This window comes from Callithrix jacchus, chromosome 11, assembly GCF_049354715.1.
Source record: "Callithrix jacchus isolate 240 chromosome 11, calJac240_pri, whole genome shotgun sequence".
NCBI lineage: Eukaryota > Metazoa > Chordata > Mammalia > Primates > Cebidae > Callithrix > Callithrix jacchus.
In genome coordinates, this window is record NC_133512.1 from 13,026,361 (window position 1) to 13,047,477 (window position 21,117).

General features: G+C 57.6%; 1 protein-coding gene and 1 pseudogene across 3 annotated transcripts; one reads left to right on the forward strand and one right to left on the reverse strand.

Annotated features, from left to right (window-relative positions):
* Positions 1–1,908: 1,908 nt before the first annotated feature.
* On the reverse strand, positions 1,909–19,934 carry MYO1G (myosin IG). 3 transcript variants are annotated; one of them, XM_035253330.3, is made up of 22 exons: positions 19,775–19,934; positions 17,766–17,974; positions 17,464–17,557; positions 16,351–16,516; positions 16,074–16,127; positions 11,613–11,723; positions 11,169–11,285; positions 10,304–10,528; positions 10,061–10,206; positions 9,525–9,639; positions 9,191–9,361; positions 8,910–8,980; positions 7,063–7,137; positions 6,747–6,879; positions 5,843–6,009; positions 5,222–5,429; positions 4,786–5,009; positions 4,103–4,247; positions 3,579–3,683; positions 3,299–3,412; positions 2,224–2,378; positions 1,909–2,149 (listed from the first exon to the last, which is right to left on the reverse strand). In XM_035253330.3, exons 1-22 carry the CDS (start codon positions 19,867–19,869, stop codon positions 1,993–1,995), a joined length of 3,057 nt encoding a protein of 1,018 aa, XP_035109221.3. In that variant the 5' UTR covers positions 19,870–19,934; the 3' UTR covers positions 1,909–1,992. The 3 variants fall into 3 exon arrangements, with proteins under 3 accessions (XP_035109221.3, XP_035109220.3, XP_078198487.1); XM_035253329.3 differs by having other exon boundaries at positions 10,061–10,224; XM_078342361.1 differs by lacking the exon at positions 10,304–10,528.
* LOC108592811 (thioredoxin domain-containing protein 17 pseudogene) lies at positions 14,291–14,658 on the forward strand (annotated as a pseudogene).
* Positions 19,935–21,117: the final 1,183 nt, after the last annotated feature.

Sequence of the window (21,117 nt, forward strand, 5' to 3'; positions counted from 1 at the left end):
TGCAGCCACAAGTCCTGACATCATCCCCCCAGTGCCTCAGGCAAGTCATGGAACCTCTGTTTTCTCACCAGTAACTAGGCAATAATGGGAACTCTCACCTCAAAGGTATTGGGTGGGGGATATTTGCAAAGTGCTATAACTACTGTGCTTTGTGAGTTTTCCTTTTCACTATGGTGAATGCTACGTATGGGTTTGTCAAAGTGGTGTGTGATGCATGTGAACCTTCTGTCACCTTCCCCTACTAGCAAGTCATCCCATCCCTTGGGCTGGATCTTAGGACCCCAGGAACCACCTGTCAATTATGACCTTTTCCCCTTGAGGCTGTGGGCATAAGCAGGGAGTAGCCCCCAGCAAGCTGGAACCCAGATGTGTCTACTACTCTGGACTTCCCTAAAGTTATCATTGGTCACTAAGGCCCTCCACTCAGCGTGGCTGGGGATTCCGAAAGATGGGGAGCTTGGACAAAGGTGGTTTGGGCTCTCCTCCCACTCCCAGTGCACTAGGGAGGAGAATGTGGACAGGAAGTGGGCGGATGCTGCCGGGCTCTCTGATCTGCAAAGGGCAGAGGACCCACCTAACGTCTAGGACTGTGTAGGATTGTGTGATTGAAAGGGACCCTTCACATCTGATTGCCCTATGAGGGAGGTGCCTGGCGCAGTCCTGAAGCCACCTAAGCCAGGGACAGACTGGGGAGTTGGCTGTGTGGAGGCTTCAGGGGCCTTTTGGGTTGAGCTAGGAGACAGCTGCCCTTTCCAGGGCAGAAAAAGCCAGACGTAGACCTGCAGGCCGGAGGTGACCCTGAGCCCCTGCACCTGCAGGTGCCTGGCCATTCAACAGGGGAGGCCTTGGAAGGTACAGAGACTGGACAGTCCCAAACTGTCATATGCCACCCAAAGGTCCTGGTGAAAGAAGCAAACATGCCCCAACAACAAAGTGGCAAACCAACCTAAATTACCCCCCTAAATTATGGGGGTTACCCAGAATTTAGGTACCCCATAAGAAGGAGAAGAGCAAGCTGTGGGGGCACAGGGGACACCAACTACTGGAAAAGAGGAAGAAGCTAAAGGGCTGAGGGCTGAGGGGGCTGAGGGGCTGAAGGGCTGAGGGCTGAGGGGCTGAAGGGCTGAGGGCTGAGGGGCTGAGGGGCCGGAGGGCTGAGGGGCTGAGGGGCCGAAGGGCTGAGGGCTGAGGGGGCTGAGGGCGCTGAGGGTTGAGGGGGATGAGGAGGCTGAGGGGACTGAGGAGACTGAGGGGGCTGAGGGCTGAGAGGCTGAGAGGTTGAGGGGGCTGAGGGCTGAGAGGCTGAGAGGTTGAGGGGGCTGAGGGCTGAGAGGCTGAGGGCCTGGTGCCTGAGGGCCGCTGAGGGGCTGGCAGAGCTGCTGGAGGTCGAGGCTGGGGTAGGCCTGGGGAAGGGGTGGTCAGCCCTGGGGCCGCGGGTGTCTCTCAAGGCCTCCCTCTGGGTCTTTCCCGGAGGCTGGGAGTTTGGCAGCAGGGCCTGTTTCTCCGTTACTAGGCTCCAAAGGTCCGACCCAGGGCCTCAGACACCCACATCCAGCAGGGACAGCTCGCGGCTGGGACGGCGTCAGCCCTGGGCCTCGACGGCTTGGCGGCACATCCCGTGACAGCTCTCGGGACTGTTCTGTCCTCAGGCGTGCTCCCCAGCCCTGCCTGAAGATGAACCCCAAGCCTTCCCCAGTGGCGCAGTAGGAACAAGGCCAGGAGCCCTGTGGAGAGGGTCAAGGGACGACAACGTGGACCCGGAAGGCTGGGGCACAAAGGGCACTGCTTCCTCTGGAGAGCGGCTCCTGTCCCCAGCCGGGTCGCTGGGCCTCCTGCAGTCGGGGCCCCAGTGGGTAAGCGGGTCGCGGAGCCCCTGCGGGTGGGACGGCAGCGGCCAGCAGGCGGGCGGGCGGACTCAGAGGGTTTATTTGCAGCGCGCGGCGGGTGGGGGGCGTACAGTCGGTGGCCTCGGGGTACGGAGGGTGCGGGCGCTCAGCGGCTGGGCCAGAGCAGGGTGAAGGTGCCGCGGGCGCAGCGGAAATCGGGCTCTGGCTGCTCGGGCCTGGGCTCCACCGAGACGAGGCGCCGTGCCCCGCGCTGGCTCAGCGGGATGCAGTCGGAGACGCGGACCTCCAAGGCGCGGCCCTCCCTGCGGCAGGAGGAGGGGTCAGGGCGGCCCGGCGGCCGGGGCTCCGCGCCCCCCACCGCCCGGCCCGCACTCACCCCTGGCAGTGCGCGGCCAGCACGCCCACCAGCTCCCCGACGCGGTTGTCCAGCGGCGGCCGGGAGCGGTGCAGGCACACCACGAGGTCGTCCTGGCCGCGGGCGTGCAGCACGACCAGCTGGTCCCCTCCGCTCGTCACGCTCAGCCCCATCACCTGAGCAGAGCGCGGGGTCAGGGTGCAGCCGCCCCGACCCGCACCCCAGCCCGGCCGGACTCACCCCATCCCAGGAAGCCTCTCCTGAATCCGCACCGGCACCCAGGAGCGCCGCCCTCGCCGGGGCCACCAGCCCCCCCACCGCCCCCTCCTCCCTCTCCGGGCCCTGCTGACAAGGGGGAAAGTTGAGCGAGCTCGCTGCACAATGGGATTTTCTCCAGGACGAAGGGTTCTAGATCCCTGCTGTCCAATAGGGCCGCCACTGCTCGCCTGTGCTGCTGAGCTCTTGCATGTGCTACTACCGCCTGGAGGAGCTGTTTTTAGTTCTAGGTCACTCTCATTACATTTAAACAACCTCGCCGGCAGCGGCATCGGACAGCGAGGCACTCCGCGCCCCCTCTGTTGGGACAGTCATGGGACCCCTGAAAGTCTGGGAGACCCAGAGGTAGTCTGGCCTTGATCTCTGCCCCGTCCTGTGTGCAGGACAATTTATGGGAACAGCAGCTGCTAATGAAGGGAGCAAGTAGGCCACAGAGCCCAGCAGAAGGTTCCAGAGTTGGGGGACAATATCCCAAAGGAGGTCCTGAACACTGTGGGGGGGACTCAGGCCCCAGCATGCCCAGGTGGGAGAACCCCCAGTCCGGCACAAGTCGGGACAGGAGACCATTAGGCTTAGCTAGAGTATGGGAGTGTAGGGGGAGGTGGCTGTGCTGGTGGGGATCACAGGACCAGACCCTTCACCCTGTGGGCGTGGGAAGCCACTGCAGGGTTTTCAACTTGGGTGCCACCAACAGCTGAGTTTTAGGATGGTCTGGGCCATCACAGCTAGACAGTGGGGGAGAAGACTGAGACAGTGCCCCAGGCAGCCCAGCAGTGTCCCTTGCAGATGCTGCGCACTGCCCGCAACCCACGTTGCTTACCGCCTCAAGGGGCACAGCCCGCATCACCCGGTACTGCCGGTCGGGGTCCAGCTTATATAGGTGCCGATCTGTGAGCAGGAGGGCCCGGTTCCGGATCTTGTGAAAGCGGTTCACCTGTGGGAGAGGTGGCTGGGCCCATGCTGGTGCTACCCTGTCACCCACTAGGGCCCCAGCCCCAGTGATGACAGTTTTGGGAGTGTCAGGAGCAGCTGGGTCTGTGCTGGGGTTGCCTCCAGTCTTTCCCAAGTGCCCCCACCAAAACTCAGCATCAGCTTCTAACCTTGCGGACGTGGCTAGAAAAGAGCACAGCCCCGAAGCCATCTTTGTCCCGAAGTGTCTTTAGTCGCTGAGCAAACAGGCCTGATGCTGTGGGATTGTCAGTAGCCTGAGGACAGATGGAGGGGAGGGGACTGCTTGGGATTGAGTCATAGGACCAGACTCAGTTGATGTCAGCACTGTGTGAATCAGCACAACTATCCTTCATCTCAGGAAACTGAGTCACAGACATGTGTGTGAGCTGAGCAGCCCTGGATTTCCCGAGGGCACAGAGCCCTCTTGTGTTGATTTCTAGGCTGCGTCTGAGTCTGCCCCTCCTGTTGTCCACACTACCCCTGAAGGCCACTGTTCCTGAAGCCCAGGTTGAGACCTTGCAGAGCTCTGGTGGGGGCTGGGGTGCAGGGCCACCAGGACAGACAACCCCAGGCCTGGTGGAGGACATCTGGGAGGACCTGTACACAGCGTTAGCCAAGAACCCTCTTTGGCAGGCCACTTCCCCCTGGCAGCCTGGATTCGCCTGGCACTTACGGAGGACAGGTAGTCTCGGGCCCAGGCCCGCCGGCAGCCCCAGTCCTGACGAAGCCCTTGCAAGTTCGCCATGGCGGCCACCTTGGCCTTGATCTGAGCCATGTCTGAAGGGGGGATGTTCTTCACCAGCTGCCGGGCCCGCCACCTGGGAGAGGGCATGCAGTCAGACCAATGCTGGCCATGTGTTAATGTGCTCCCTGAGCCGCCTCTCCACGGAGGAAGCTGAGGCCTCAGCCAGGCACTGGATGCATTTCGTGTCCCCTCTGCTGGCCTCTCTGGTCTTATCCCCTTGTGCCTAACACTTGTTCCTGGAAGGTGGCGCAAAGCATAGCAGCTGCCCAGAACCCTCCCATCTGAGCATGTGCCCCTCCTTCTGGAGAACTCCTACTCAGCCCTCAAGACCCTGCTCAGATGCAGAATCCTCCGACTTCCTATCTCTGATGGGCCTTCCCCTGCAGGCTGCAGCCCTGGACCTTGAATGCCCACCATAGTACCCAAGATGGTCAGGGGTCTGCACCATCTGTGGGATGTGGACAGTCAGCTAATGTGGCACAGCACCCACCTTCCCACCTATCAAGGGGGCTGGTGTGTACTCCCATCCAGACACTGCAGGCCCGGGATGATAGGTTCAGGTGTTCAGTGATGCTGGCTGAATGGAAAGTGTGGTGGGCTGAGGGCAGTACCTGCAGAAGAGCGCATGGCAGGTGTCCTGGAATGGCTGCAGCACAGCAGGGGGCAGTGGCCACACAAGGTCACGCCCGTAGAGCGGTGGCTGCCTTGCAGCCTGGAATCGCCGCTGCAGCTCAGCCAGGTGAGCCCGCACCTTGTGTCTTCGGAACCAGCGCATGATGGTGTAGACAGCCCTCAGCTTCCGGCAGCGCCACCTTGCCAAGGTGCCCCGCCATGCCTGGGTGGGCCAGGCGGGATGGGATACACAGTCAAATTCAGCCAGGCCCTGACCCTTAGCCCCAACCCTGCCCCTAAGCATTTATTGAGCACTCCATGGCCTGTCTCCATCAAGCAGAGATGCCTGTGAAACTTACAAGAGTGTTTGTGGCCCCTGGGACACATGCTTTCCCCATCCCCATAGTGGATGCCTGCCTGCCCCACCCACCTCACCTTCTGCAACAGCAGCACAATGATGGGGATGAGGTGGGCTCGGCTCTGCTCCAGTGTGACCAGTGTCCGGGGTGAGCGGATGAACAGCTTGCTGTGGCCAAAAGCCACATCCCCCTGCAGCCCATGCTGCTCCAGAAGAGCACTCACGGCTGCCTTGTCAGAGTCCAGCAGGTGGTTGGGCCATGTGTACTCACAGGTCATCTTGTACCTGTCACCACAGGATAGGGTGATGTGGCCCAGGCTTCAAGGAGAGATCATGGAGCCCATCCTGCCCACCCCACACCTGGGGGGACAGCAGTGGTACAGAGTGTCCCAGGGGCAGAAATCCTTTCAGTGAGTTCCTAGAGCACAGTTGACACCTGTGCACACCTGTCTTCCTATACACACATCCTCACACGTCCTCACACAGTCCTCACACCGGTGTTCCCACCTGTGTATCTCCATATGCGTGTGCTCACACACATATTCTCCCTGACATTTTGGTGTCTTGAGGCCAGCAGCATGCTGGTTCCTCCTTGCATTGATGTTTGTGACGTGCTGTTTGGGGACCCTCTGCTCCTACCCTTTGGACTCCACACAGGGACTACGGCCCACAGAGTGAGGGGTGTCAGGTGCCAGTACCTGAGCAGGAATCGAGAGTAGGGCTGGCGGGAAGCAAAGCCAGCCCTGCGGACCCTCACATTCTCCAACAACCCCAGGTATGCGACCTGGTGGCGACAGTGGTTCTCGTCCAGCTTCCCAGCCACCTTGTTCTCATTTGGCTTGATACAGCGGACATAGAAGGGCTCCTGCAGGGACAGAGGGGACTTGAAAAGGGTCTGCGCCAACAGCACTGTGCACCCTGCCCCACACCAGGGGCTTCCCAACCCCTCAAGGTCTCAAGCCAGGAGGAGAGTTGGAAACAAGGGAACTCAGCAGAACAAGGGCCCTGGAAGTCTTAAGTGTTGGGCAGAGGCCAGCGAGGCCAGGTTCAGAGCCAGGTTCTAGCCCGGGAGTAAGGGGGACAGGAGCAGGCCTCGCCCCATCTGCCTTCCTTCTCTCCTTCCAAGAAGGGCTGACATCTCCTGATGTTCTGTTTTAAGTTCACCCTGACATGTCCTCTCCCCTACCCTTCACCTGTTACCCCTCTGACTTTGGATCCAAAGCTCCCCAAAAGCTCGTGCTAGTTTCCTGTCCCTCTGGCCCCACCTGCCAGAAGAATCCTGGGTTTTTGCCAAGAGCTAGGCTGGGCCAAGCCAGCCTCCCAGCAGGGTCTCCCCAAGCCCCTCCCTGTTCAAGAGACAATGGGGCAAGGAGAAGGCTGGGATCCCCATAACTGATCAAGCCTCAGCCTAGTCCCTGAGGGCGCATGTCTCACCTGTGCAGTGGGCGGAGTCCCCTGCTAGAGCAGATGTGGCTCATATAGACAGGACAAGAACGCTCCCCCTACCACTATGGTGTATAGAGATGGTTGGGACCCTATTTGGCACCTAGGGGACAGAGAGAAGGATCCAGAAGAGCCAGGGTGGGGAGGTTTGGGACATACCTTGGAGGCCAGGTTCTCCACCAGGGCCACCATAGAGTTCTTGAAGAGCGTGCCAGCCGTCAGGGGGCGCTTGGTCACCTCTGTGATGTCCTGCTGCCCATCCGGCCACATGGCCCGCAGAGTGGGGTCCGTGCTGCAGACACAGGCCACATTCCTACCCACTCTCAGGGAGAGCAGCCCTGCCTGCCTTCGTGCTATTGATAGTTAATGCCTGACCCCGACCCCACTCATCAGGTCGGGGTGGGGGTCAGACCCCAGAGTCTCTGGAACGCCTGGGCCCTGGCCCTCCCTTTGGTGCCCAGCAAGCCATGCTCACCTGTTGTACAGCAGCCGCTTGAAGTCCTGGAAGAGGAAATCTCTGTTTTTGTCGATGAAGCCCTCCACGGAGTACCTGCTGGAAGCCAGGGCCGGTGACGGAGCAGGGTGGAGGCTACCCGGCCAGAGTGCTGATGACCCCAGCAGCCCCACTCTCTTCCCATCAGTCTCTTCCTATCAGTCTCTCTTCCTCCCTCTGCATTGGCTCCTCTCTTTCCCCCTCACACCTGCTTTCTCTTTCATCACCTAAGACTCCCTCCTTCAGGAGACATTTCTCTCCCGGAAGATGAATCGAGTGGTTAAGCCCCCAGCTCTGAAGCCAAATGTGCTAGCACTGAGTCCTGCATCTATCACATGCATGCTGTGTGACCCTGCCTAAGCCATTCACCTCTCTGTGCCTCAGTGTACATCATTGCTCAGAAGAGTGCCTACCGAGTTTTGATAAACATCAGCAGCTACTCTCCACAACTATGACTAGGAACTCCTGAGTCCTAGGTCTATTTTGATCTGTGGGCGCTGAGAGCCTCAAAATCACTCTCTAGTTCTTGGACTGCTAGAAAGGTCAGTGCCAGAACCAGCGCGGTGGCTCACGCCTGTAATCCCAGCACTTTGGGAGGCCGAGGTAGGCAGATCATGAGGTCAGGAGATCAAGACGATCCTGGCCAACATCCTGGCCAACCCCGTCTCTGCTAAAATACAAAAAAAAAAAAAATTAGCCGGGCATGGTGGCGCGCACCTGTAATCCCAGCTACTCAAAAGACTGAAGCAGGAGAACTGCTTAAACAAAAGAGGCGGAGGTTGCAGGAGCCCTTCAGTCTGGGGCGGAGATTTCGTTTCAAAAAAAAAAAAAAAGAAAGAAAGATTAGTGCCAAATCTTGGCTCCACCTGTAGCACCTGTGCAGGCTCAGGGAATGGATATAGATATATAATATACATATATATATTTTTTTTCTTTGAGAAATAGTCTCACTGTTGCCCAGGTTCTAGTGCAGTGGTGCGATCTCAGCTCACCACAACCTCTACCTCCTGGGTTCAAGCAATTATTGTGCCTCAGCCTCCCGAGTAACTGGGATTACAGGCACATGACACCATGCCCAGATAATTTTTGTATTTTTAGTATAGATGGGATTTCGCCATGTTGGCCAGGCTGGTCTTGAACTCCTGGCCTCGGGTGATCCGCCCACCTCAGCCTCCCAAAGTGCTGGGGTTATAGGCGTGAACCACCTCATGCAGGCAGGGCATAGATTTTGTGAACAGACACATATAGATGATATGGGGCTTCTTTGCCGTGATCATCTACTCTATTTCCTCTCCTTGAGAAGTTCTCATGAAATACTTGTACCTCTCTGTGAGTCACCTTAATCATTTGGGATGTGGCAAGCAACACATAAATGAATAGTCATCATGACAACCTCTGAAGGACACCCAGGCTTTGGTACTGGGAGTGTGGTCCAAGTATGGTAGTGAGGCCTCACCTGGGACCTTGTTAGAAATGCAGAATCTTGGCCCCCTCTGCACCCTCTGCTCCCTTCCCACCCCCATGTCAGCAGCCTGCAGACCCCCCATCCCACAGATGCTGGTATAGGGTTGGGCCCAGACATGAGACATGGGTATTTTTTTGAAGGCCCCCAGAAGAACGCAGCCATGATTAACCACCATCCTCAACCCGTTTCCTGCTCTTCACTTGTGAATCTGCTGTCGGGCATGTTTTCAGTGTCTTAAAGGGGTGAGGTGGCGGAAGGGGCCATAACACCTGTCTCCCAGCCACTCCCTGAAGCACTCCTGCCCCATGACATATGCCATGGTGCCTGTGGGAAGGCCACGGATGTGATGGGAGGGGGCCCTTACGTGACATCGCCTGCATAGTGCTTGATCCGGAAGTCTCGGCCAAATTCCATGGTCTTGTCTGTGGGGCAGAGCTATGGGGACAGACTGAGGTCAAGGCACAAAAGGTGTGTGTGTGGGGATAGCCCTGCCTCCCCACCGCCGGGGCAGAGAAGGTCACCACAGTGATGACAATGGCACCAAAGCTGGGTCCCCACCCAGGCCCCATGAGGCATGGGCAGTGTGGTGCCTGTGGGGCAGGTCCCACCAGCCCACTGTGGCAGCACTGGGACCGCTGGGGGCACCTGGCGGCTGGTGTAGTGTAGGTGATGGCGGTGGTGCATGTCCAGGGTCTGCAGGAAGATTCGGTCAGTGATGGTGCCAGCAGAGCTGCAGGCCTCGTCTAGCACGGCCAGGATGCCACGGTGAGGCCGCTCCACCAGGTCCACAATGATGGCGTTGTTGAAATACTCCACCTGGGATGGATGCAGCCAGCATAGAGGCTTCTAAGACCCTTCAGGCCACCTCCCCTCCTCCGCCCTACACTCAGCCACCTGCCAGGCCAGCCCAGCCCCTCCCCATGGGCTGAGGCCCCGCCACACCCTGTCACCTGCCCACCCTCCAGGCTATAGTGCTCACGGTCTGCCAGGTGATGCCCTCACGCTCGTACTCCTCCTGCTCCTGCTTCAGGATGAGCCGGATGAATAGCTGCTGCAGCTTCTCATTGCAGTAGTTGATGCAGAACTGCTCGAAGCTGGGGGTGGGGTGGGCTTTTCAGAGGAGAGGTTGCTGCTTGTGGAGTGCATGGTAATGGCTGGCAATTCCCCTGAACATCTCTGCTAATGCTAATGGAGAGTTCTGGTGCCAGCACCCCATGTGGCTTCCCTGCTCTGGACTCCTCCTTTACTCCACCCACACCTCCTGCATGTGCGTTCTGGAGTGGACTTGGGAGTCACAACCAGGAATTACTCATCCCTCATAATTCTGCCTTCCATCGGGGCACCACTGGCAGGGGGTGCAGCTGAGGCAGGCTTGGGAGCCATGAGCCTTGGGCCCAGGGACCAGCTGGGAGAAACCCACACATTCTTGCTGCCCAGCCCAGCCAAGCTTTCCAGGACTAAGTGGGCAAAGCCTCTGGGCATCAGAGGTGGAGACGTGGTTGGCTGGCCACCCACCTGTTGACGGGAAACACCTCGAAGCCATAGATGTCTAGCACACCAATGACTGTGTCCTTGCCATCACGCCGAGGGTCCCGGTCCCGGGGTTCCATGACACTGTTGATCCTGTTCACCACCCACTCAAACAGCCGCTGGTACACCGCCTGGGGGATAGGAACATCCTGCTTCCTGTTGCCTCTGGACTGCCCTCCTCCATGAAGGCCTCCTGGACTTCCCTCCCTGTGCCTGACCCCAAAGTACCTTGGCACAGGCATCCCGGGCGTAGCTGGCCTCAGCTGCAGTGTGGCCCTTCTCTATGAGTTCCCTGCCTCCCGAGGCAACTGTGCGAGCTAGCAGGGATCGGAGCACGAGGTCCCGGGGTGTGGCTGTCAGCTCAGCCACATGGTCCACCAGTGCCTCCTCGGCCACTGCCAGGCCCTCCTTCTGTGGCCCATCCTCCTCTGTCTCTACAAACTCAATGTTTCCCTGGTGATGGGAAAACCATGAACAGTCCAGGCTCCATGTCCCAAAGGAGCCTGGACACCTTTGGACAGGAAGGAGGAAGGAGAGCAGGGGACATGGATGCAGTGGAGCCCAGCTCCTTCTCAGACCAGGTGGTCAGCTGGTGGCCATGGGCACAAACACAGCCAGAGACTGGGGGAAGGGGCACACCAGAGTCCTTGCCAAGGCCTTGAGTCCAAACAATATGTGAATGACCCCACTGCATCCTCCCAGCAGCCAGAGGAGCCCTGCAGTACTTACTCCTCATGCCACTCAGAGAGAACTGAGGCCCAGAGGCACTGAGTAAGGCACCCTAAGCCACACATGACTGCACTAAGAGGCAGTCTGCATGATGCTCAGCTTTTACTGTGCCCAGCTGCCCCGGCCCTAAGAATGGGCTCATCACTCAAGCAGCTCAGTTTCTTTAGGAGAGACAGTCAGCCCAGCCACATTGCTGGGGAATCTCCAGCCAGTCTCCTCCTCCTCCCTGGGTGCCTCCGGGAAACCCCTGTGGGGAGGTAGCCGGGAAACCCCTGTGGGGAGGTAGCCGGGAAACCCCTGTGGGGAGGTAGCTGGGAAACCCCTGTGGGGAGGGAGCCCTCCCAGACCTCTGAGCCAGACTCACCAGGTGCAGTATGGCAGCCAAGATGCGATACACAGACTCCACCTCTTCAGGACTGAAGCCGATGACCCTCATGGCCTCGATCACTGCCTGGTGGCTCTGCTCATCACTGTCCAAGACCTAGGGGAGAAGGGATCCATCACTCCAAAGCCACACTGAGCCCAGGACACCTGTCCCCCTTGAACCTTGATTCTTCCATACCAGGCACCTGCTCACCCCTGTCCCCTGTCCCCTCCCTGAACCCTGATTCCTCCAGCCTCAGCACCTGCTCACCCCTGCACTCTGTCTCCTCCATCAGCCATTTTTTCCTCCATCCCAAGCACCCTCCCCACTCACCCAAACAGTTCACATTACCCTGGTCTGTGCTGAGTGCTGCCCATTCCCTGCCACCGCACTCAGGCCCTGACACTGAGCCCAAGTTGAGTCCTTGGTGGCCCTCACACTCACACTGTGCACGGTCGTGTTGAGTCCTGCTCCCTGGCGTGTGAAATTATACACAGCAGGGTTTCTCTCCAAGTGCAGTTCATGCAGCTGCTTGTCCTCACTGCCTCTCAGCAACTAGAGGACACAGACACCTTTTAGACAAATACACTCCCAGGATGTCCCCCGCACCCCATATACACATAGAGGCAGGAGAAGAAGCAGACTTGTGCTTGCTTCCAGCATTGAACCAACAAAGACGGAGGAAGGTCAGACAGTGTGAACATTTTCTGTGTGCCAGTGAGCTCCATTTAGCTGTTCAGTGGGTGACGGAGCTCCACTTCGGTGGGGGCTATGACTCTGCCATGAAGACACTGTCTTTGTGCCAGATCTCATCTTGCTGGGGAGCTCAGATTATGTGGAGACACTACCAGGGTCCCACAACTTCCCACCTCAGTGAAGAGGTAAGAGTGTGTGGAGAAACTACAGAATCCTGAAGACCTCCACTTCTGTCGGAGCTCAGAGTTACTGGAGACCCTGCCTCCACCCCAGGAAGCTCCCACCTCAGTAGGGAGCATGGTTCTGTAGAGACATGGCTCTCTTCCCAGGGAGAGCCCACATTCTAGGAGGCTCAGCGTCTGTGGAGACACGGCTGGTGCTGCATGAACTCCCACCTCAGCAGGGAGCTCGGAGTCCATGGAGACACTGTCTATGTCCCAAAAGTTCCCACTTCACTGGAGGCGGTAAGAGTCCATGGAGATCCAGACGGCTCCGCTTCAGTGGGAGCTCAGAGTCTGTGGAGACGCTGCCCTGTGTCCCAAGGGCTCCCCGCAGCGGGAAGCTCAGATTCCACAGAGACAATGGTCATGTCACAGAGAGCTTCCACCTCAGAGGGGAGTGGAGTCTTTGGAGACACTGCCCATGTCCCAGGGAGCTCTCAGCTCCGTGAGGAGCTCAAAGACCATATGGACACTGCCAGTGGCCCAGACAGCCCCACTTCATGGAAGCTCAGAGTCTGCATGGACACCTCTTGTATTCCAGGGGGTTGAGGGAAGCTCAGAGTTGGACACTGCCTGAGTCCCAGGGAGCTCCACTTCAGTGGAAGCTCAGAACCCATGGACACACTGCCACTGTGGGCAACCCCCCATCTGGGCACCGAGGAAGGAGAGCTAAGCAGATCCCCGGCACAATTAGTGCCCGAAGAGTATCTTAGTTTATAGTGTTATTACTCAATTATTTCCTTTTTATAATTCTTTATATATAATCATGTATTAGTTTATAGTTGGAATAATTAGTGCCTGAAGGATATCTTACGACTCAGTTATTTCCATATATATATATGTATATATATTATAACTTAGTTCATAGTTGGAGGAATGCCTAGAGCAGACAAGGTGCAGAAACAGTTATACCAGGACAAGAATCTTTGACCCAGTCTGCAGTGCTCAGTATTGTAAAGATATCCTGCTGTATGGCAGGCTTGGAGCAAGAGCCTCTCCTCCTGAAAAAGGAGTTGTAGTACCTTGCGTCCAGTTCTTATGGAAGGCCGCCCTCAGACCGGCAATCCCGTGAGCCTTCAAGGGCTTAAAACTCCTCCAGTATAATCGCGCTTGGTGACTGTATCACTTGTCAGCTCTCTAGCTACTGTGCTGATTCAGATCATGCTCCTAAAGAGATCACTCGAAGCTGCCAGCAGGTGGCTGTGGACCTTGTCAGCTCTGTTGCTGCTCAAAGTATCCTCCTGCAGAATTCCTTAGAAGTAAGTAGCCTGCCCCTAGATAGAGATATTGCACACTGCACCCTCTTCACTGCGCATGACCCACCTCCTTGCCTCGGTGACCTAATGAGGGTGGACCCCTTGCTTATTGCTCACGTAATTGTCCTGACCCTATCACTGTCCTTAAGATGACCTCACTCACTATCATTCCCCCTGTCTTGTACCCAATAAATACAGACGCTTCTGGGCGTTTGTGGCCTCACCTGTTTGTAAGTGGCGTGGCCCCCTGAGCCCAGCTGTGTTTTCCAGTCCGTCTGTGTCCTGTCTCTTTACTTTTTGGATCCAGCGCCTCAGCACAGTGATAGGGGACACCCCACGACCCTGTAGGGCTGTGGCCCTACACGCCACTGTCCCAGCTCCACTTTGGTGGGAGTTCAAAGGCCAAGGAGATATTTCCCTGTCCCAGGGGGCTCTTACCTCAGAGCAGGGCCCAGAGTTGCCAGAGACACGCCCTGTGTCCAAGACCAGGCCCACCTGAATGGGCAGCCCAGAGTCTATGGAGACACTGCTTCACGTGTCCCACTGAGCTCCTACCTCGGCTGGTAGCTCAGAGTCCTTAGAGACACTGTGCATGCTCCAAAGAGCTCCATTTCATAGGAGTTCAGAGTCTGAAAAAAACTCCGTGTCCCAGGGAGCTCCTGCCTCAGTGGAGAGTTCATAGTTCACGGAGACTCTGCCCAAATCCCATGGAGCTCCCATCTCATGGGGAGCTCAGAGTCTGCGGAGACCCTGGCAACATCCCAGGGGGCTCAGAGTCATTAGAGACACTGCCATGTGCCAGCGAACTCCCTCTTCAATAGTGAACTGTGAGTCCAGGGAGGCCCTGCCCACGTCCCAAAATCTCCCACTTCAGCGGGGAGTAAGAGTCTGTAGAGACCCTGCTGGAGGCCCACGTGGGCCCCGCCTGCAGCAGCTCCAAGTCATGCCAATGGCCCACTAAGATGAGGTGAGGGTATCCGGCTTCGGGTTCCACCGGGCCGTGGAGCAGCACAATGGCAAGACCATTTTCGCCTCCTTTACGGGTTCAAAGGACACCAGAGGGAAAAGCTGGTGCCCCGACTGCATGCAGCCTGAACCAGTTGTACGAGAGGGGCTGGAGCATGTTCGTGAAGGATGTGTGTTCATCTACTGCCAAGTAGGAGACAAGCCTTATAGGAAAGCTCCAAATAATAGCTTCAGAAAAACTGTGATGGTAACAGCAGTGCCTACACTACTCAAGTGTGGAACCCGCCAAAGACTGCTAGAACCTGAGCGTCTTCAGGCCAACCTGTGGAAACGCTGTTCTCTGAAGATTAAGATTGTATGATGGCAATCATGTCTTGATTTCCTGATTTGTTCTAGTATCAAAAAACTGTTTACTTGCTTTGAATTTATGTTAGCAATAAATGATGTTAAAAGAGACAGAGAGAGAGAGAGAGAGAGGAGTTCCTGCCAGAGTCCCAGGGAGCTTCATTTCTGTGAGTGCTCAGAGATTGTGGAGACACCCTCTGTGTTCCCACGGCCTCCCACCAGGGGGATGCTCAGTCTGTGGAGACACTGCCAGGGTCTCAGGTTGCTTTTACCTCAAGGAAAGCTCAGAGTCCACAAAGACGTTGCTGGTTTCCCAGTGAGCTCCCACCTCAGCGCAGACTCACTGGAGAGTTCCCAGGGGGCTCCCACCTCAGTGGAGCTCAGAGTCCTTACAGACACTGCCTGTGTCCCAGACAATGTGATTTCAGTGGGAAGTCAGAGTCATCAGGGAGCACCAGACCATGGAAGCTCAGAGTCCTTAAAGACACTCCTTGCGTCCCAGAAAGCTCCCACCTCAGTGGGCGGTTCCTAGTCCCTGGAGACCCTGCCCGCCACCCAGGGAGCTCCCGTCTCACGGGGAGCACAAGACACGGTGCTTGTCTCAGGGAGCTCCCACCTCAGTAAGGAGCTCAGAGTCCTTGAAAAAACCACCTGTGTACCAGGGAGCTCAGGCCTCAGAAGCTAGCCCAGAGTCTGTGGAGACACTGCTGCGTCCCGGGGAGCTCCGGCTGCAATGGGAGCTGAGAGTTTCTGGGACTGTACCTAACTCTGTGGGGAGCTCCAGGTCCCTAGAGACACTGCCCAAGTCCCAGGGTGCTCCCAGTTCAGTGGGGCAGTTCGGAGTGTGTGGAAACACTGCCTGTGTCCCAGGGGACACGGTGGGCAGCCCAGGGTTTGGGAACACACTGCTGGGATGCCAGGGAGCTCCACTTCAGTGTCAACCTCTGAGACTGCAGAGATGCTGTTTGTTTCCAGGGAGCTCCCACCTTAGTGGGGTGTCAAAGCTTGTGGAGACAGTCCCTGGGAAAGCTTATCTCAGAGAGGTGCTCAGAGTCAATGCCTGTGTCCCCAGGAGCACCATTTGAGTGTTGAGCTCTGACACCATAAGAGACACTGCCTGTATCCCAGAGGATGTCCACCTCAGTGAGGAGCTTATTGGGTCCCAGAGAGCCCTCATCTGCGAGGGTCTCACATAAAGGGTACACCCTTCTTTTGTTCCCCACGAGCTCACACCCTCTTCTTTCTGGGGTGTGGGTGCTGGTTGGGGTGCATGTGGTGGGGATTGAGGACAATGGGCTAGGTTGATTGAGTGGGCAGAGGGTTAACTGGGGTAGTGATGGAAGGGTCACAAACTGGCCCAGCTTGCTGCCCTCCCTTTCCCCATCCCATTTTTCCTCCTCCCCCTGCCCTCAGGAGCTTACCTGGTAGAAGGCATGGAAGTTTCTTTCACCCACGTGCTGCTTGAGGACCCGAGACTGAGGAGAGAGGGGCAGATGGACTCAGGCCTGGGAATTCCCAGGTGCAAGGCAGGCTGGGGGTCAGAGAGCACTGACTATGAGGACACTGAGGCCCAGAGAAGGGCCACAGGGAGAGAGCCCAGCCCTCCTAAGCTGCACCGTCAGGATAGGTATGTTCCCAGGCCTGGGATGGGTCTTAGCCAAGGCTCCCCATGGGGGTCTCCTCAGCCCACCTGCCCACCTTCTCCAGGAGGTAGCTGTGGATGTGTCCCCCGATCGGGTCCCCCTTGAAGTCGAAGTTGATGTCCATGTACTTGCCAAAGCGGCTGGAGTTGTGATTGCGGTTGGTGCGGGCATTGCCAAAGGCCTCCAGCACACAGGTGGACTTGAGCAGCACATCCTTGACCCTGTGGCGGCAGAGGGGCTGGGGCTCAAGGCGAAGACTTCCCATCTGGGAAATGCTGTCCCTGCCCCCAAGTCTTCCCGACACAAATCACAGAATCTCAGGATGGGCTCCTCTGAACTTGCTGAGATGGAGCCAATGGCCTGGCCTCACCCAGTGCTGCCTCTGAGGTTGTGTGATGGCCACTTCACCTCCGAGAGGCTGGAAAATGCACTTGTCAAGCCGGCTGTGCTCAGCACGGTCTGTATAGCACTGAGGTCCTTGTTTCTCATGGCTACCTCTTCCCCTCCCAGGCCTCAGCTGCAGCCTGGGGAGGAGGGGCCATTCTGACCACTGGGTCTTAGACCTCCAGCTGCAGGGGTGGGCAGTGGTGCTGGCCATACGTGCTCCGGAGCTGACATTGCTTGTCCCCCCTGAATCCCATCTCACCCATCTTACTGGCTCTTGACAGGAAGAGACAGGCGCTGACACAGGAAGCTGCTTCTGTAAGGGACATCCCTGGTTTCCTGGTTTGCAGGCTCCTGGCCATCACCCACACAGCCACCTGGCATGTTTGGCCATCCTGGCTAAGGCCCACCAGCTTCTCCAGGTTTCCATGGAATCCCCCATGAGGAGCCTGCTCCCCTGTCCATGAGTCCATGAGCCATTTCAGGTGTCTCTAGCCCCTGCTGCACTTCTCCTCATCCTACCTGTCGCTGCTGCCTCCTCCCAGCTGGGAGCCCATGTCCCTTAGCTAGGTCTTACCCACCCACTGGAGAAGTCCTCGGCACGGGTCAGCCTGTCTCACCTCTGGGTCTGTTGGCGTTACCTGGAAACTTTCCAAGTTCCTGCTGAACTTGGCCTGAGCTAGGCTCCAGTTCCTGTCCCTTGCTCCCCAGAGCCAGCCCTTCCGGCCATACTGAGGTCTCTGGCCTGCCGTGCTGAGGCCCAGGGCTGCCCATTGCCACTCACCTCTCCACCTCAGCTCTCTGGCTTGGGTTGGTGACAGCAGCAATGTACTGCATGATGTGCTTACTGGCTTCTGTCTTCCCTGCCCCACTCTCCCCTGCCGGAAAGACCAGAGTTGACAGCATCAGCCAGGTTGGCTCTCTTAGCGTGGCTCCCTTGTGTCCATTCATACCCCAAAGACTGGCAAGATGGGGCTCTAGGGCCCCCACGAGGACACAGGGCTCAGGAGATGCTCTAATGGCCCTCCCAAATGTTCACAAATGAAGATGCCAAGGGTGGGGGGGCCCAGCTGCAGGGACAGATACCTGAGATGACGATGCAGGTGTCCCTGGACCGGTGCTTCATTGCCTTGTAGGCAGCGTTGGCCACAGCATAGAGATGGGGTGGCCGCTCATAGAGCTCTCGACCCTGGTACCTGGCGATGGCCTCAGGCCCGTACAGGGGCAGCTCCTGGTAGGGGTTCACGGACACCAGCACCTCACCGATGTAGGTATAGATGCGGCCCTTCTCAAACCTGGACACAGCAGGGACAGACCTCAGAACTCACAGGCTTATGGGTACCCACAGGCCTCTCGCCACAGCCCTCAGCAGGGCTTGGCCTCAACAGGCCAGCACTCCCACCGAGAGGGGCTGAGAATGGAGAAGGGGAGCAGGCAGGTGTTGACCTGGCATCTCCCTGGTGCCATCCTGGGTGAGCTGAGCCACTTGGAGCCTGTCCCCATTGCAGCATAGAGTTTGGGGTCCACAGTGTTCTCCGCAGGGGTCCCAAGGTCACTGGAATCATGACCACCCATTTTGCAAAGGGAACCAACTTGCCCAAGACTGCACTGGGTGCTGCGAGTCAGGGCTGGCTCCTGGGATGAATCCCGCAGGGCAAATGGAGAGATGGGGTTGAGAAGGAGTGACTGGGCTGGGAGGGGAAGGAGGGGCCTCCTCGGCTGCTTCCTGTCTCAAGGCCTGGGCGGGAACCCAGAGACAGAAGGGGACCCCACCCAGCCCCACCCAGATGACAGGGAGGGGGTTGGGGCAACAGTGCCCGGCACCCAATGTACTTGTCTTTGCACCCCCACCCCCGAGCCTGTGGCCAGTGGCTGCTGCCTCTCCCCTGGCACAGCCTCAGACTTCTTGACCCTTCCCTTCACAAACTTGGTGATGACTGGGGGCAGATTTCTGCCCTTCTCTGACCTTTCTGCCCCCAGGAGGAGGACTGGCAGGCCTGCCCCTCAGACCCATCTTCCCTTGGTGTGTGGTACCCACCCTTCCCTGGATGGCCCTGTCTCCCAGCAGCCTGTCTTGGGTGGGCCTGTCCTGAAGTTCCTCTTTCTCCACCACCTCTGACATGGGTTTTCCTGGGTCTAAGTCTTGCCCTCCTACAAGCTGGAGGTGAGGTGCAAGTCACCCACGTCTCCAGGACTCAGTGTTCTCATCATCAAAATGGAGAGGACAGTGTTTCATAAGCTCATTTCGTAAGAATGAGTAGAACAATGCACACAAAGGGCTTAGCTCATTTCCTGGCTAGCCCTCCTCTCCTCGGGCCAGGCTTGCGGTCTCTTGACTTCTGCGCTTAGTGGGGCTCCTGGTCCCCAGGCTCTCCCCAGGGAGCTTCCCGAGCATACAGCAGGAGGCCTTCTGTTCCTCCCTGGGAATCCTGGCATGAAGCCCAGCTGTCTGCACAGCCAGCCTACTGTGCCATGCCCCCACCTCCCGGGCTTCTCCCTGCCCTCCACCTGCCCTCCTTGATGGTAATTGGGCTCCAATATCACTTCTACCAACTGTGTCCTGTGATACTCCGTGCACCCCACAAGAGCAGCACCCCCTAGGGTGGGGCCTGACTGCTTCATTTCAGTGTCCCCAGGACTCAGGCCAGACCCCATGCATGAGATGACTTGAGGGAGCATCAACAACTGACTGGGAAGTGGCTGGAAGGAGGTCACAGCCCCTGGTCCCTTCTGGACAGAGAGTGCCTGATAGCTATCCCTCCGAGAAGCGTCATGCCCTGGCCCCGTCGGGCAGGAAAGAAGGGGCAGAAGATGCCTGGACTGTGTGGGAGGCAGGGATGGGGCAGCGTAGGGCGGTGGGTAGCTCCAGTGCTGACTCGACAGCCCTGAGAGGGACAGTTGCTTTCTTGTCTGTTCCTGTCCCCTGGGGCCATGCTTTGAGGAGCTCATTTCAGTCCCAGGTGGTCTGGGGGGGTATGTGCCACTGCCCCGTCCTTGGACAGCAGCATGCCTTCCTTTCTCCCTCCGATTTCTTCAAGGACTCGAGGTGGGAGACCCTGCGGGAGGGGAGCCAGCACCTCCTGCCCTGGACCTACCTGAGTTGCAAGTTCCTCATGAAGTCCTCCATGGTCACTTGGTCCAAAAGCACGAAGTCAGGTTTGCCATACTCAGAGCCTTCCTCGTCCTCCATCCTGCTGGCTGGAAACACCCAGAGCAGGTTACCTCACCTTCCTGTGCCTGCCGGCAGGGCAGTGAAAAGAAGGGGAAGGGAAGGCTGGGGGAGGTCCCCCCACCCCCGCCCCACTAGCCTCCTCCAGTGCTGGTGTAAAGTAGGAAGTGGGTTCTGGTCCTGGGAGGGGCTGCCCTCCCCACTTGTTACTCCCTCCCCCTCGAGGTGCTCTAAACCCTGCTTCCTGTCCCTGTGCCCCACAGGGAGGCTTTGCCTAACGGTCTGACCCGCTTGCACGCCAGAGCCGAGGGGCCGGATGCTGGGTCCTCCCAGCTCTGGAGGGTTTTTTGCTGGCCTCCTTCGGAAGCTCCCCTCCACCCACAAGCAGGAGACAAGACTCTGTGGGTTGGTTTCCAGCCCTGGCAGCACTTTAGAGTCACCCGTGGGACTTTAAAGAAAGATTTTGACACGATCTTGGTTACCCAGCTGTGTGTGTCTGTCAAGTCAGCACTGAACACTAGATGCGATTTACTGTATGTACCTTGTATCTTAATACAAAAATGAGAAAGGATCCTAATGCCCAGGCCTTTGGGGTGGGGGCAACAGCCTTCTTTGAAGTGTGAAGGTCACACTGGGGTGTAGATGAGCAAAGCTTCTCATATGACCTGCCAAGGGGCCAGTGGTCCTGGCACTACAGTTCTCCACCCCAGCCACAGGGGAGGGACAGAGGACCCTAGAGCATCCTCTGCATGGGGATGGCCTTCAGTGGGACCCCTGTGCCAGTAACTGTCCTCTGCTTTGTACTTGCATCCGGCCAATCCCCCATAAACAGCAGAGAGGATCAGGCATATGGCTTTGTGCAGTCCCTGTGCTTTGAAGATGAGGCAACACATTTGGGGAGCCGCTGCATGTGGGCAGTGGCCAAAATCTCCAAACACTGCATTCCTGACACTTGGTGCCTGCCTCCTGGAAGAAGAGGGAGGGGTCCAGTTCTCTTAGCCTCCAGGCAGACTGGGGAAAGTTCTTTCTCATCCCAGGACCGACTAGGGCAGGTCACACCCATTCTCTAGGAAAACTGGGGCAACTCTTTCATCAAAGGGCAAATGGACACATTTCTCTCTCATCCTACAAACAGACTGGGGGCATTTATCTTTCACCCCTTCCCTCATACAGGGAGGTCAGAAGGCAGACTCCAGAATTCCCAAACTTCAGTCATTCATGTGCTGTCTTTGAGATTTGTTGTACTCACCGGGCACGGTGGCTCACGCC